This window comes from Vollenhovia emeryi, unplaced genomic scaffold, assembly GCF_000949405.1.
Source record: "Vollenhovia emeryi isolate VEMERY1.0 unplaced genomic scaffold, V.emery_V1.0 DF939141.1, whole genome shotgun sequence".
In the NCBI taxonomy this organism is placed as follows: Eukaryota; Metazoa; Arthropoda; class Insecta; order Hymenoptera; family Formicidae; genus Vollenhovia; species Vollenhovia emeryi.
Window position 1 is genome coordinate 153,849 of NW_011967225.1, and position 13,218 is coordinate 167,066.

At 38.0% G+C, this 13,218-nt stretch overlaps 1 protein-coding gene across 1 annotated transcript in view; it reads right to left on the minus strand.

Moving 5' to 3' along the window:
* LOC105566928 (myophilin) overlaps nucleotides 1–10,714 on the minus strand; it is an 18,923-nt gene extending 8,209 nt beyond the window's left edge. The window contains exon 1 of the mRNA XM_012021355.1: nucleotides 10,513–10,714. Coding sequence (XP_011876745.1) covers nucleotides 10,513–10,566 — 54 coding nt within the window. The 5' untranslated portion in view covers nucleotides 10,567–10,714. The remainder of the gene's footprint in view (nucleotides 1–10,512) is intronic.
* Nucleotides 10,715–13,218: the final 2,504 nt, after the last annotated feature.

Here is a 13,218-nt window from a genome sequence, read left to right on the forward strand (position 1 = left end):
AAAAATCGTTGTCTTAGGCCGGCCTACCGCCCAATTCGAGCGCGTGGCGAGATGTGTGCATAGCAATATCGATCGCCGGGCGGTCACATCTTGCCACGCGTTCGAATTGGGCGGTAAGCCGGCCTAAGACAACGATTTTTAATAATTAATTACTCGTTAACTATTACGAAAATTGCAAAATGGTACAGGACTTTTCCGTTTATCTCGATCCGTTCTACCTTCTCAAAAATTTTGTCGGATATGGAAAGACTCACCCTGTATATTATAAATTTAACATAACAATTAGCGGGCATATTTTTCAAAAATATTCAAATAAATTTTAACCCATCGTAAATCTAATTGTAACCTAATCTAACAAAATTGACATCATGACACTGGTTTATAGAGCAAAGGAAGATTTAAAAAATTGTCCCACATTGGAAAACTAATGCGTGGACTTAGCTTCCTCTAGCTACGTCGTTAGCGCGATAAGAGTGTGCAAAGCAATTAAAAAATTATCATGCGTTTCTGCCATGTGCCTCTGTAGTGACGACATTGACGCTGTATAATGACATGCTCACACGTTCACGGTCGCAAGAATTAGGTCAGAGGCATGCTGCCGTCAATGAAGCACAGGCCAGATTGAACAAATTGCTCGACTATGTCGCGATGAGTGTCGAGTCGTTTTATTTATTAACTAGGCTGATCGTAATCTCACCAGATGCTCGATAGCCGAACGGCTCAATATCGAAACGTCTTAGCCGGCGAGCAGGGAGAATATTCCAGTCAAATGATTATGTTAAATTATTTAGACTTTATAATACCCACATACATATGTACATTTTTCTCACAGTTTTTCACAATGCTGATAGTCGTAACATGCGAGACTTGTGTCTCTTACTGGTTTCCATGTTAATAAAATGTATTTCAATCGGGGATCCTCTGTTTAAAGGAAGGGCTCGTGTGTTCCTTAAAAGGTGCAGGCTCGTTACGAGCGATCAAACTTATCGTGAATCGACGCGACACGTATACGCATTATCGGCAAAATTGTTGACCCACTTTGTAAGGTCAAATCAATTGCATAATCCTTACGCGGCTTATCCGCACTTCTCGAGGAGTTCTCAAACGTATGCTGTGGACGAAGGTTGCCCGGTTGCTCTTGGCCGTATAAGGACCTCTAAGCACGAAGAGAGCGGTCAGTTGCAAAGAATATCGTGGCTTCGCGTATCTTGAAATATGATAAAGGATGTTAGTTTGCGTTATATGATGATTGAACTTGGTTATTAAATAGAATCATTTATCTGTTACTTAAAAATCGAAACGGAGTATTTCTAGATTTTTTTCTCACACACCAATCGCTTTTTATTATTTTTTGGATTATTTTAAGTTCATTTAGATTATGTATAAAATGTAATTAACTGATTGAAGTCCGTCGAAACCGCTAAAATTCTAATTTAAATCTATTGCGCAATAGGCTGAAACATTCTTGATTTGTACATCTCGATATAATAAAAAGGAATAATAGAGGAACGTTCTCTATTATGAGATAGGATTCTAATATGAGATAGTAGGTTTTTAACGTCCAAATTCAATCAGAAATCTTCTTCCACAACGATTACACGATCTCACAATCAATTTTCCACTTAAACAGACTTCACTCCAAGGGCGATAAATTCATGGTGGAACCAACAGACGATGCCTATTAATTTAGCAGAAACTCCGCTATTTCATATTAGGAGCCTATTTCATAATAGGGGACGTTCCTCTATATACAAAGTTTTCTTATCGGTCCGAAGGCAATGATAAAAGTGTACTTAACCATTGCATATACCTGATGCATTTCAAAATGACTGGTCAGGAATTCTTTCATTAGAATTAATTAATAATTATTTATCAGATTGAATAGACTTTAAACGTGATATACTTTACGATCCGTTGCTAAATGCCACTTCATTGCTTCTTACCTGTGAAGAACTTTCGAACAAGACGAAGCTCACCTCGTTAATCCATTACAAATTGTGCCAGTATATAAACCAGTATATAATAGACATTCAATGTTAGATTTGATTTCGTATTTATGAATTATGGAATACCATAATTTATGTGTCATAACATTATAAGAAGTCAGTGACTCATTTGTACGATTATGTAACTTCACCGGTATTACAATTTGGTATCAAGTCACGCGAAACTGAGGCGATTAGTTGACCATCGGCGTATTATTGGCTCGACCTACGTCAGAATGTGTAAGTGTATGTACACAAGTTTCCATACGGTCTGGTCATTTAAGAACTTGAATACATATTGGGATATTCATCAAGGCGAAACACGGAATAACGTCATCTTTAAATTCATTCGTGAACACGATCTCGCTGAGGTTTTGCACGTTATAAGAAACTGCATTCTCGCTTCGTGTATGAATGAGTAATAAGAAGACGAGCGAGGGTCAGAGCTCAAGGCAGCCAATGCGCGTACATATGTGTACTTCTTAATTTTTATTTAATGTCCTTTAATTCTTGCATTTTCGTTCCAAATACGATTCTCTCCCCATAAGATATACGTTAAATATATTATATTAATTTATTCAATTATTAATTATAAGTAAAAAGTATGAATGGAAACAATTTCACATTATAGAGATTTGTGCACATGATTCTGTTTCAATTGTACGATTTCTCACAAGAATCATGGGAACTGTAGTCACTAATTGAGAAGAATGCAAGGCCGAAAGGGGTTCGAGGGGTTCCTGCCGAGGTCACAGTTAGGTCTCCGAAACTCGGTCGACCTGTGCTTTCGATAGTTTATTCACAGTTCCATCACGGTCAACGATATTAGATAGCCAAATTATTCATATAATCAAGTGAATTTGTGCTACAGAAAGGCAGGTCTTCGAACGAATCGTCAAGAGTACATTAAAGATATCCAACTGTTTCATTCACCGGCAATTCTTGCCTTGGAAATAAGCGTAATGATTTGTCTAACGAAATATCATAACGTCGATTACGCGCGCGGAATATTTCGTTTTCTTCATCTCTGCAATTGCAGAGATGAAATAAATTTATTTCCACTTTAATTTCCAATTTCATAAGACTGTCCAAGATTTATAACTTCTGTTTTTCTTACTATAGAATTTAATTAACAAAATTGCCTTCAATATTTTTCTACGACGTGTTTAAATAATTAAAATTTTAGAATTAATATACAATATTACTAAATTTTTTCGGAGAAATTATATACACGGGCTAACAGTTCTCTTTTTCTTTATTTCTCTTTTACTTTTCGTCATGTCGCTTTAAATTTTTGTTTCGTCATTTTCGTTGTTTGCCCAGTGAACTATTAAGTGCTCCTTTTTTCCGCCGAAGTTCGAACTTAGCGATCAATGTACAAACAAAGTTGTTACATATGGGAGCGGCCGAGTACTATCTACTTGGAAGGAAAATGTTTACTTAAGTATACGTATAGCAATAAAGTATACGTGCGAAATATCGATAATTAGAACTCTCTGTAGGCTTTATGTCACCCGGCAGGAGTATGACATAAGAAAGAAGCTATGCTGGGATGAGTCATAATGTAGAGAAAGTTTTCTGGATAGGATGAACCTCGCGATCTTCGTTACGTTTTCTTAATGCTTCAATCTATCCATCAGAGTTAAGTTTGCGATTAAGGGCTTTCTCTAATGGCATTGTTTCTAAGTAATTATTATGTATCCTTTTAAGCAAGCTTGGGACACGTAATAAAAGTTAAATCAGATTAAGCATTAATGGATAAATAATCAATAATATTTAAAGCGTTAAAGGTTTTATATTACATTTATGATGTTTAATGAGAGCTTATGGTGACTAAACTTTTTATTTCGTATCATCTATATTATCAAGTTATATGAGTTATATGATCAAGTTCATAATCACGAAATGTAAATTATAATGTTCTTTCCCTATATTTTTTTATATTGATGTGGAGAAAAAAGAGAACTGGGGGGGGGATAAAATGGGGGAAAAATGACCGTTTTATCTGCTGATTATGTAATGCATTTTTGAAGTATGAAATCAAACGCGATAATGCTTTTATCAGCTACAATATCCAAATGATACACGTGCGATTATGGCGTTCTGTGAATTTATGATTCGATTTGTTTGACTGGATCGATCGATATTACGATTTGGTTGACTAACGCTTTGAAGATAAACTATCTTTTTAACATTAGAATGATTAATAATCCAACGTATGTTGCTACGTGTATGCACAGTTGAAAGATTTGTGTTAAATTTAACAGATATCACATGTCCCAAACGGTCCACACAAATTTTTGTGTTAATTTAACATAATATGGATCTGTTAATATTTTAACACAAAGTAAATGCAAATCTCAAAGTAATTTGAAATAAATTTTGTGTAAAATTAACATCTTTTTAATGATAAAATGAATTTTTAAAAATGTAATTTTTACATTTTACAGATGTTATATAAAATAAAATCAACATTTTATTCTGTAAATTTTAACGCAAAAATTTTTACCGGCATTTTTATTAACAAAAAAATACAAATTTTACAACTGTGTATATACATGCTACTTGTATTATTATAAAAAACTTATAATTATATATTCTGATTCGAAGACCAGTAGAACATGAATACCTTCATACAATTCCTTTTATCTACATATCTTTTGACAAAATTCATAAAATCTTTTCTTAGAAAACATCAGGAATATAGTACTTTTTAACTCTACGTGATCGGCAGTAAAATTACACAGATATACGAATTAATTAATTAAACACTTTACCTTCTTACTTCAATATAATTTTAGATTTGTTACGATCTTCATTAGCGTGTTGCATGAAAACATTGTCGTTCGATTGTATATGAAATGATTTATTTGCTGTTCGCATGCGTAAGAATAATAAGGCGTAAGAATCCTTATTCTCCATTATTCACCACTAAAACGGAAACCACTTTATTCTACTTCCGGCCGCTAATACAGATATCCTCTTCGGGGATGAAACATCTCTATTTTTAGACTAGGGATATAATACCGCACATTCATCGTATGGTATTCGTAAAAAGAACTTCGCCATCGATGAGTTACCATGAAATCATATTTCGAAGGCGATTACAAAATCAATAATTGAAGATTGATCAATTATACAAAAGAGATAAAGTAATTGCGGGAAATACCTTTCTGAAAGTAAAAAGGACATTTCTATATCATTTCTCGCGAAAAACGACGATGCAAAAAGCATGGAAAAAATGACGTTTCCAGGTAAATAATATATTAAAAAGGGACGGTCTTGCGCGTATGTTACCGGTGCTCATTTCTGCCAATATTTGCTATGCAATACTGTAAAGTCGCGGACGTATGTGCCCGCGATGCAAAATTGTAATGCAGAATGCGCTGAAGTGTTTGCTCCACTCGACCACGATAGTAATACTAGCTGCGATATATTCAAAGAGTGCTGACAGAGGCTGTGTCACGCCCGCGATAATATTTGCCTTCGTGTCAATAAACGAAAACTCTTTTAATTCGATCGTTTCGTTCAAAGAAGCTATTCGCTCAAGATCGTGACGGCCGCGATATTACGAGCTTGGTGTCAGTCATTATCATACATAAGTATCTATTTCTCCGCGTTAGCTGATACAAGCACAGGCGCATTGAACCCTAGCAATTATGGGAAGTGGTCATGGCTCAGGGCTTTTAACTTATAGAGATAATTACGTGTCCAACGCTACCTTGGAATCATATCATACATCTTAGATTAACGCTGTATTTACGGATTTAATCATAATGTATTTCATAATCAGTATTTCATGCCTGCTTTGCGAATTAATGATACCTTCCCTACGCTTTCAGCTATTAATAACGACTGCTAATGACACAACATCTTTTACTACCATTAACTCGAGTAATTTTTGTCCAAATATTTCTTTTTATTTCCCATACGGAGAAATTATTATTTCGTCATGTATTTAGTGGATATCGAGGGGGAAACCGCTGAGGACATTGTGGTGTACAGATTTGCGGCATTACTGGGCATTACTAGGGCATTTTTGGGGCATTATAAAGATTGTCTTGCTGAGGCATTATAAAGATAAAATAAGATACAATAAGATAAAATAAGATAAAAGAAGATAAATAAGATAAAAGAAGATAATAAGATAAAGTAATGCCCACTGGGCATTAGTGGGCATTGGTGTACAAGATTTTGGTCAGCGGTTTCCCTCTTCGGTGGATATCGTATCGCTGTAGGAGAGTAGATTGTGATTTTTTACGAAATTATATTGCGCGTCGATATAATCCCTTTGTAAAAAAAAAGAATGTAATAAGAGATTTAGAACGTACGTTCATTTCTTTTTTTTACAAGTCAATAGATCTTGGAGAAACACACCAGTCGCAGAAACATGACGACGTTCGAATATGAAATAAAGTTCGTTCTTTTCTTGCGAGACTCTCGTATGGCAGTTGAAAATATACAGCGTCACGGTTAATCTTAATGCATACGTCGCGACGTTCTGAGACAAATGATTTCGTACCGGTGAAGTATAACGAGCTGGCTCGAACTGCATTCCGCAGACGATAAGCATATCTTGGTTCGTAATGAGTGCGAGCCTCCCCACAAACTTTGCGACGAGTGTCTTTAAGTATTCCAAATCGTAAAAAATACTGTCGCTTCAACAACTTCCTCGCTCCTTCATTAAAATGCAGGACAATTTGTTTACGATTGTAATTAACTGCTAATTATCATTAATCGTTTTGTAAGATATGAAAAAAATGGCTAATTTCCCTGTCGCAGGAAAAGGTTGTATTTTGTGGAAATTGCATAATTCTTTTATCGAGGAGATCAATGTAACCGAAATATGTAATTTGAATAATTTAATGTATTTATAAGCTCGTTGCAAATTTTCAACATATCTGTATTCACAATGAGATAATTGTAATACAATAGTAAATCAGGAATAGCGTAAGTGGTGTGACACATTCATGAGTTTATCAATTTCACACTGGAATTCAGGAAATCGCAGCCTGGAGGAAGGAAAGCGACTGATAAAAATGCTTCTCTACTCATGCATGCGGTAATATTCAGTGTATTTCTGTTGGCAGACATTGATCATTAAGTAGCAAAGCTTTTGCTTTTCTTGAGAAAGATTATGTTTGCATAAGCTCTTCTATAAAGTCAGTGTACTTGAAGTATTCAATAGGAGAATATTTCAAGAATTGTCCAAGTTGAGGAAAAGAAGGAAAAACTTTTAGGTGCATAAAAATATTCTGGCTTACAATCATAAAATATTCTACAAATGAACAGATCAAAGCCGAAATATAAATGGCACAAGTCTGAATAGTTATTTATTTGGTGGGATTCGTAATTGTTGCCTTTGTCGAAAGTGGGTACAAAAATTTGCGTGATATTCATGTTATTAATTAATTTAGTAAATATAGCTCTTCAGCGTTTCACGAGATTCAGTTGCGGAATAAATTTTACGCTTCGCAACGCCACGAAATTAATGAATTAGCGCATGAATGTTCTGCAGTGCCTCTCGAAGGATAAGAGGCAAGGCAGTCGAACATTAGTCACGCGCGAAGAAAGACGAGAACTATCGGTCTCGTTGCGGAATAGTGCAATTTCGAGTGCGATATCGTGCACAAAAAAATGTATGAGAAGGTACCGAACAGAGGGAAGGGGCGCAGGACGAACGGTCGAAGAAGTGTACCATGGCCAGCGGGTTTCTCGAGGGACGCTCCCTTCTTCGGCAACTGGGTCTCATTTTAATTCCCCTCGAAAGAAACGAACCGCCTAGCAGCTGTTGCAGCTTACGAAACGCGTGCATCGCTGAACTCCACGGGATATTCGAGGTGAGAACAGGTAATCGATTTGGCAACGCGGAGTGAGATAAAAACGCGCATTTTCGAAATGTACGCACGCGTGCAAATGCATTTTTTTTTAAATAATTTTTCAAATATCTATAAATCGTTCTGATAAAACTGTGACTTTTAGCCGTTAGATTAATTAACGTCAGGAATTGTAGGCCCGACTTCGGCTCGAGTTTAGAACCGATCATTTCTGAGTGGAAATGTCGAGATATCAAAGTGCACCGAAATGTCTCCTTAGAAACTCAAATTCTGGTATTGTACAGTCAATTTCGCTATCCCCAATCTTGATTTACAATTAGTTCCGTAAGACATTTGCATCGAAATCGCATGCGATTATATATCGTGCTTATTCATGTGTCGAATACGTATTAGAAAATTTACGTCAACTACTCTTTAGCTATTCTTAACATTCAAATATATTTATAAAGTGGCTCATAGTTTTCCTCGAGAATTTATTCAGCAGATTATATAATAACAATGTTTCCGCGAAATTAAATAATTGCGATATTGCGAACAAGTTTCGTGCCCGAGGTAATTTTGTTACATAAAAACTATAAGTGACATATATTATTCTTTAACTTTACGTAATCGTGTATTAAAAAGATTGCACCTTTTATTCAGATTTTGCAAAATCTTCTGCTCCTATCGCAACGGCCGAGTTATTTTTTGTCGCGTTGTAATAAATTGCGACACATTTCGTTCTCACAATCAGTTAATTCTCGACGATTTCTCTGACGAGGGACTTTATCGTCCATCACTTTTCTAAAAACTTTGCATCACGCTGCATACACTCGAATGGAGACCGTACTGGACATTTGAATGGGCACGATTACTTACACGGGTTTGCGTTATAAAGTGACTTATGGCTGGCGAGAATCGCTTCGTTTCGGAATCGTGAAACCGGGCGAATGTAAAGCGCGCGTTTAAACACAGCTGCGAGATAAACGACACGCCTGCTTGGAGACTTAACACAAAGGTTCGCCAGACTGGATACTATGTCGCGAATTTTTGCCAACTGTTGCGCGCGTTTCCCATTACTCACGTAACGATGTTGCAAAAATTGTGACGCGTGTCAAAATTGTGCGATTGTAACGGTAGAGCAACACCTGGCTAATGAGAATCATTGAAATTGCATTAAGCGCGATACGCGATGAAAGGTGGCCGTTAAAAATCTGAAATAATTTATCGCGCGTATACTCCGGTGTTTTATTTTATTATCTGCGCGAATTTCTTCGGGATCGTATATCTATCGGCCCGCAGATGTACACGCGAGGTACGTGAACGAATGCGATACAAATAGCGGTAGTCTGCTTGATTATTTACTGTCGCACTCGTCGTTGTGTTAATGGTACGTGGACTTGGTAATTTCTTTTGGGGTAATCGTATATTTAACGCGAAAATCATAATCACGAAGGCGGCATACAGTGGAGCTACGTAAAAGATGATATTTCGCACTTTCTGATATTAATTGTTAACTGGACATTTTACTTTGCGCTTGTGACTGGCTATTTTACACTTTAGAGAATTCAATAGGAACCGAATTTCGTTTATAATAGGTCGGCTCGTGTTGCCTGCTGTTGTTGCACTTGGAATTTCTCTTTTTCTTTCTCTTTCTTCAACGCTTAATGCCGCTTTATCTCGTTATAAAGTGCAGGAATTTTTGGGGACTCCAAGCAACACGAACAAGCCTAATATGTGTATGTACAAAAGGAAAACGATAAATCGCGACAAAACAATAAATGACAGATATTACAGTCACAAATTTCGAAAACTGTCCATTTTAAGCTTCAATAACTTGAACGATTTACTGTATGCCTCTCTAAATGTGAGAGAACTCATCTGCTAACCCGTTAATGACGTTCGGGCAACAGAAAATGAACTGATACATTTCCGATCAATAATGTGTTAACGAACAGCTGCGTAGGTAGAACGCGAAATACTGTATACATAAAAAAATCGACGAGATTTAGTGTCTCATTGTCAGTCATAAAGAAAGTCAAATTATCTTCGAGAGTTGGATTTTTTATTTCGATAAACATAACGGTTTCATTATTTTAATGTGCAACGTGCGAAAACCATTGTAATTCCGACGTTAAAAATTATGGAATGATCAATTGCCACGATGGAAAATATTACTATATTTAAACTGACACTGAAATTTAACATAACAATATTTACATTAGCGACAGACAACGCGAATGGCTCTTCGACATTTCTCGCAATCCCGCGGACCATCCCTCCGTCATCCCCGATTTCTCACCCCGTCCCGCTGCCTCGAAATAGGTCAGCGAGAACAAGGTCGTATCAGCGGGTTTACCTAGTAATCGACGTAGCGACTATTACGTCAACGGGTATCCACTAAGGACTGTAGCTGGGCACTTTCAACAATTTCCTAACGATGATTAGCTTCGTCGAAGGGCGATCTAACGTCGCATTTATCCCAATTTTGTCCAGCCACCCCGGCCAGACGATACCATTCATAGACGCGCGTTCACCGAGCTCGCGGACGGCGCTTGCGCGGAAATGCACCCTCAGTAGGTCGAGTCCACGAGTCCGCGGCGAAGCGAGGGAGAGGGAGGAACGGGGGGAAGCCGGAGGGTTGTTGACTAGGTCAGGGGTGGGCAGCAGAAGTGCGGAGACGTGGACTCGACGGCGGGTTCTCTCCTCACCTTCCTCTGCGCCTCCGCGGCGAATCCGGACTTGGCAGCTCTGTTGCAGGCCATTTTTTTTTTCACTCGGCGGAAGGGTCGCGCTCTCGCAGGGCGGTGAAAATGCGCGGGGGTCGATCAGCCGAACCACGAGGGGACCACGTTCACGGTACGGCGGACGCGACTCGACTGGCGGGAGCCGGCCGACGGGACGACGGCGACGGCAACACGTTCCGCCGGAGTTCCTGCGGCGCGCCCGACGATTGGCCGCGCCGGAGTATTGAGCTCTGTGTCCGCGACACGTGACCTCCGTTCTCCAAGCCGCCGACGGAGGTGACGTCAGACGGCGAGCGAATTCCTGGAGACGAGGAGGAGCGCCGTGTTTCGCGACGTTTTCGATTAATTCGCGCGGATCTTGAAATGGAAATAAAAATACGAAACAAGCGGCCCTTTGCCGCCAGCTGGTAATCAACCAAGGGGAATTTTTTAAAAAAATGGACCAAACTGGCAAAATTGATGTTTATTTCAGTCGCGACATTTCGACCCCTTTGTCGGGTCCTTTTCAAGTACAATCTAAAGTTGATCGAACGTTTTAATTCACGAAGAAATAAAATTAAGTGTGGAAGCGACTTTACTGGCACTTCTTTATTCTATTATAAAATTTATAACGTTTCGGCCAGTAATACTGGTCCTCTTTAGGTAACGAACTAGACACAATGTACTGCGATGTCTTTAACGTTTGACATAATTTCACATCTTCAATTTCGACGAATCTTATTGTACATTTACTCATGTAAGTTCGTTACCTGAAGAGGACCAGTATTACTGGCCGAAACGTTGTAAATTTTATAATAGAATAAAGAAGTGCCAGTAAGGTCGTTTCCACACTTAATTTTATTTCTCAAATTCTCGACTGGCGTTAACATATCTGCTGGTGGATTATTTTAATTCCTGCCGAAACAGAATGGATTCACGAGTGTGTGGTAGCAAATTCATAATATCATACATGTCTCGGTAGTCAGTGGATTCTTAATGGCGATGTCAATTTCTAAAATTTCCAAGTAGCAACCGCACGTTTGCGCATCTCGAGTAAAACTGTCATTTCAAAAGTACGAAAGTGTGTGACAAAATTGCTGCACGTCTCGAATGATACTCAATTCTCTCGGTACGGTATTTTGTGTCCGTGTCCTCTTTAAATATCTTGAACACTTCGCTTAAAAAGTACGTGCTGAATTGGCGTTGATACGTACTTTACATTGGCTACACTTGAAGTGACACGGAAGAAGCTCTGCACTCTCCCCGGTGCGGTTAAAAAATTTTGCATTGATATGTCCGGGCGAAAATTCAGATCATCTTTCGCATTTCTTCCTTAACTAGGTTGGAGATGACGTCAGGGTCGGAATTCCGGGAACTGGCCTGATACCGTCTGGGAATTCAAAACCTATGGTTCTCGTCATTGATGTTAAGCCCGCATTTAACTTCGTAACTGTCGCAATCCATTCGGGTATCTTAAACGAGTAAGATATTCAATAAAAATTATAATAAAAGTATAAAATTATAAAATTCGATAAGATTCTAAAGTTAGGAGGATTAAAATATATATATTCGAAAGGTCTTCCTGCATGGAACGTAGATCCAACATTTTTCACATATCTTTATCAAAATGAATATATTTTTCGATACTTATTAATTTCAAGGTATCATTTTTAAATTGAATTTCACCGAGAAAATCGAATGATATTCGAAACGTACAGGTTTGACACACACGGACGCTTCTTTGGTTTAAAGATCCGCGCGAATTAAATGTCGCTGTGCGAGTGGCTTTGCTTTAAGAAATAATGGTAAAAAATTCGCCCGTGCAATGCGGTTTTTACTTAAATTTCGGCGGCCTCGATTTCGCTGAACTCTCGCGCGCGTCTCCTTCAGCTTCGACTTTGGCTACGGATACGATCGCCGAAGAACGAACGACCTTCTCTGAGGCCTCGTGCAGGCTTCCTACATGGAGCAAAAAAAAAATTGCCGCTGGGTCATGGAACCTTCGATGGATATAGGCTATATATGTATGTTTCTCCGTGTGCCTTCACCCGGTCCTCATTGTTGCTGCTCCGCGACGGGAACTCGTTCTGCAAATGAAACTGGTATCACGCTGGCAATTCATGTAGGCTGAGTTTATCTTATAAGATGATAAAAAATAACCATTATAAATTCGGTAAACTATACCAGATGCGTCATGACGGAGAAAAATTAATCGCGCACATCAGGAACGTTTTCTGTGTCATAATCCGCAATTTATAATTGACAAGTTGCAGAAGAGGTAAAAAATTTGTTTTTTTAGTCCGAAAAAAAGAATGGATTGACATCAACATCATAAACATATTAAACGATATTGCGGTACGCCGAATTTTAAGGGTTAATCTTAATGAAGATTGGACTTTTTTTTTATAAACTACACGGAGAGAAGTTTCTCTTGCAGTTTATCCTGAAAATCATGTAATCATGGGACAACACGGGCATTTCGAAGAACTTTGAGAGTTTTTGAAATTTTATCGTACTTTTTACTAGAGCTGGGATTTTTCTTCGAAGATTTTCAATTTCGAAGCTTCGTAGAAATTCTTCGAGAATTGAAGTTTTCACATTTTTTGAAGATTCGAAGTTTCGAAGCTTCAAAGTTAACTAATGTATTAACAAGATAAAAAACAATAAATATACGAAATGTTAGTTGATTGT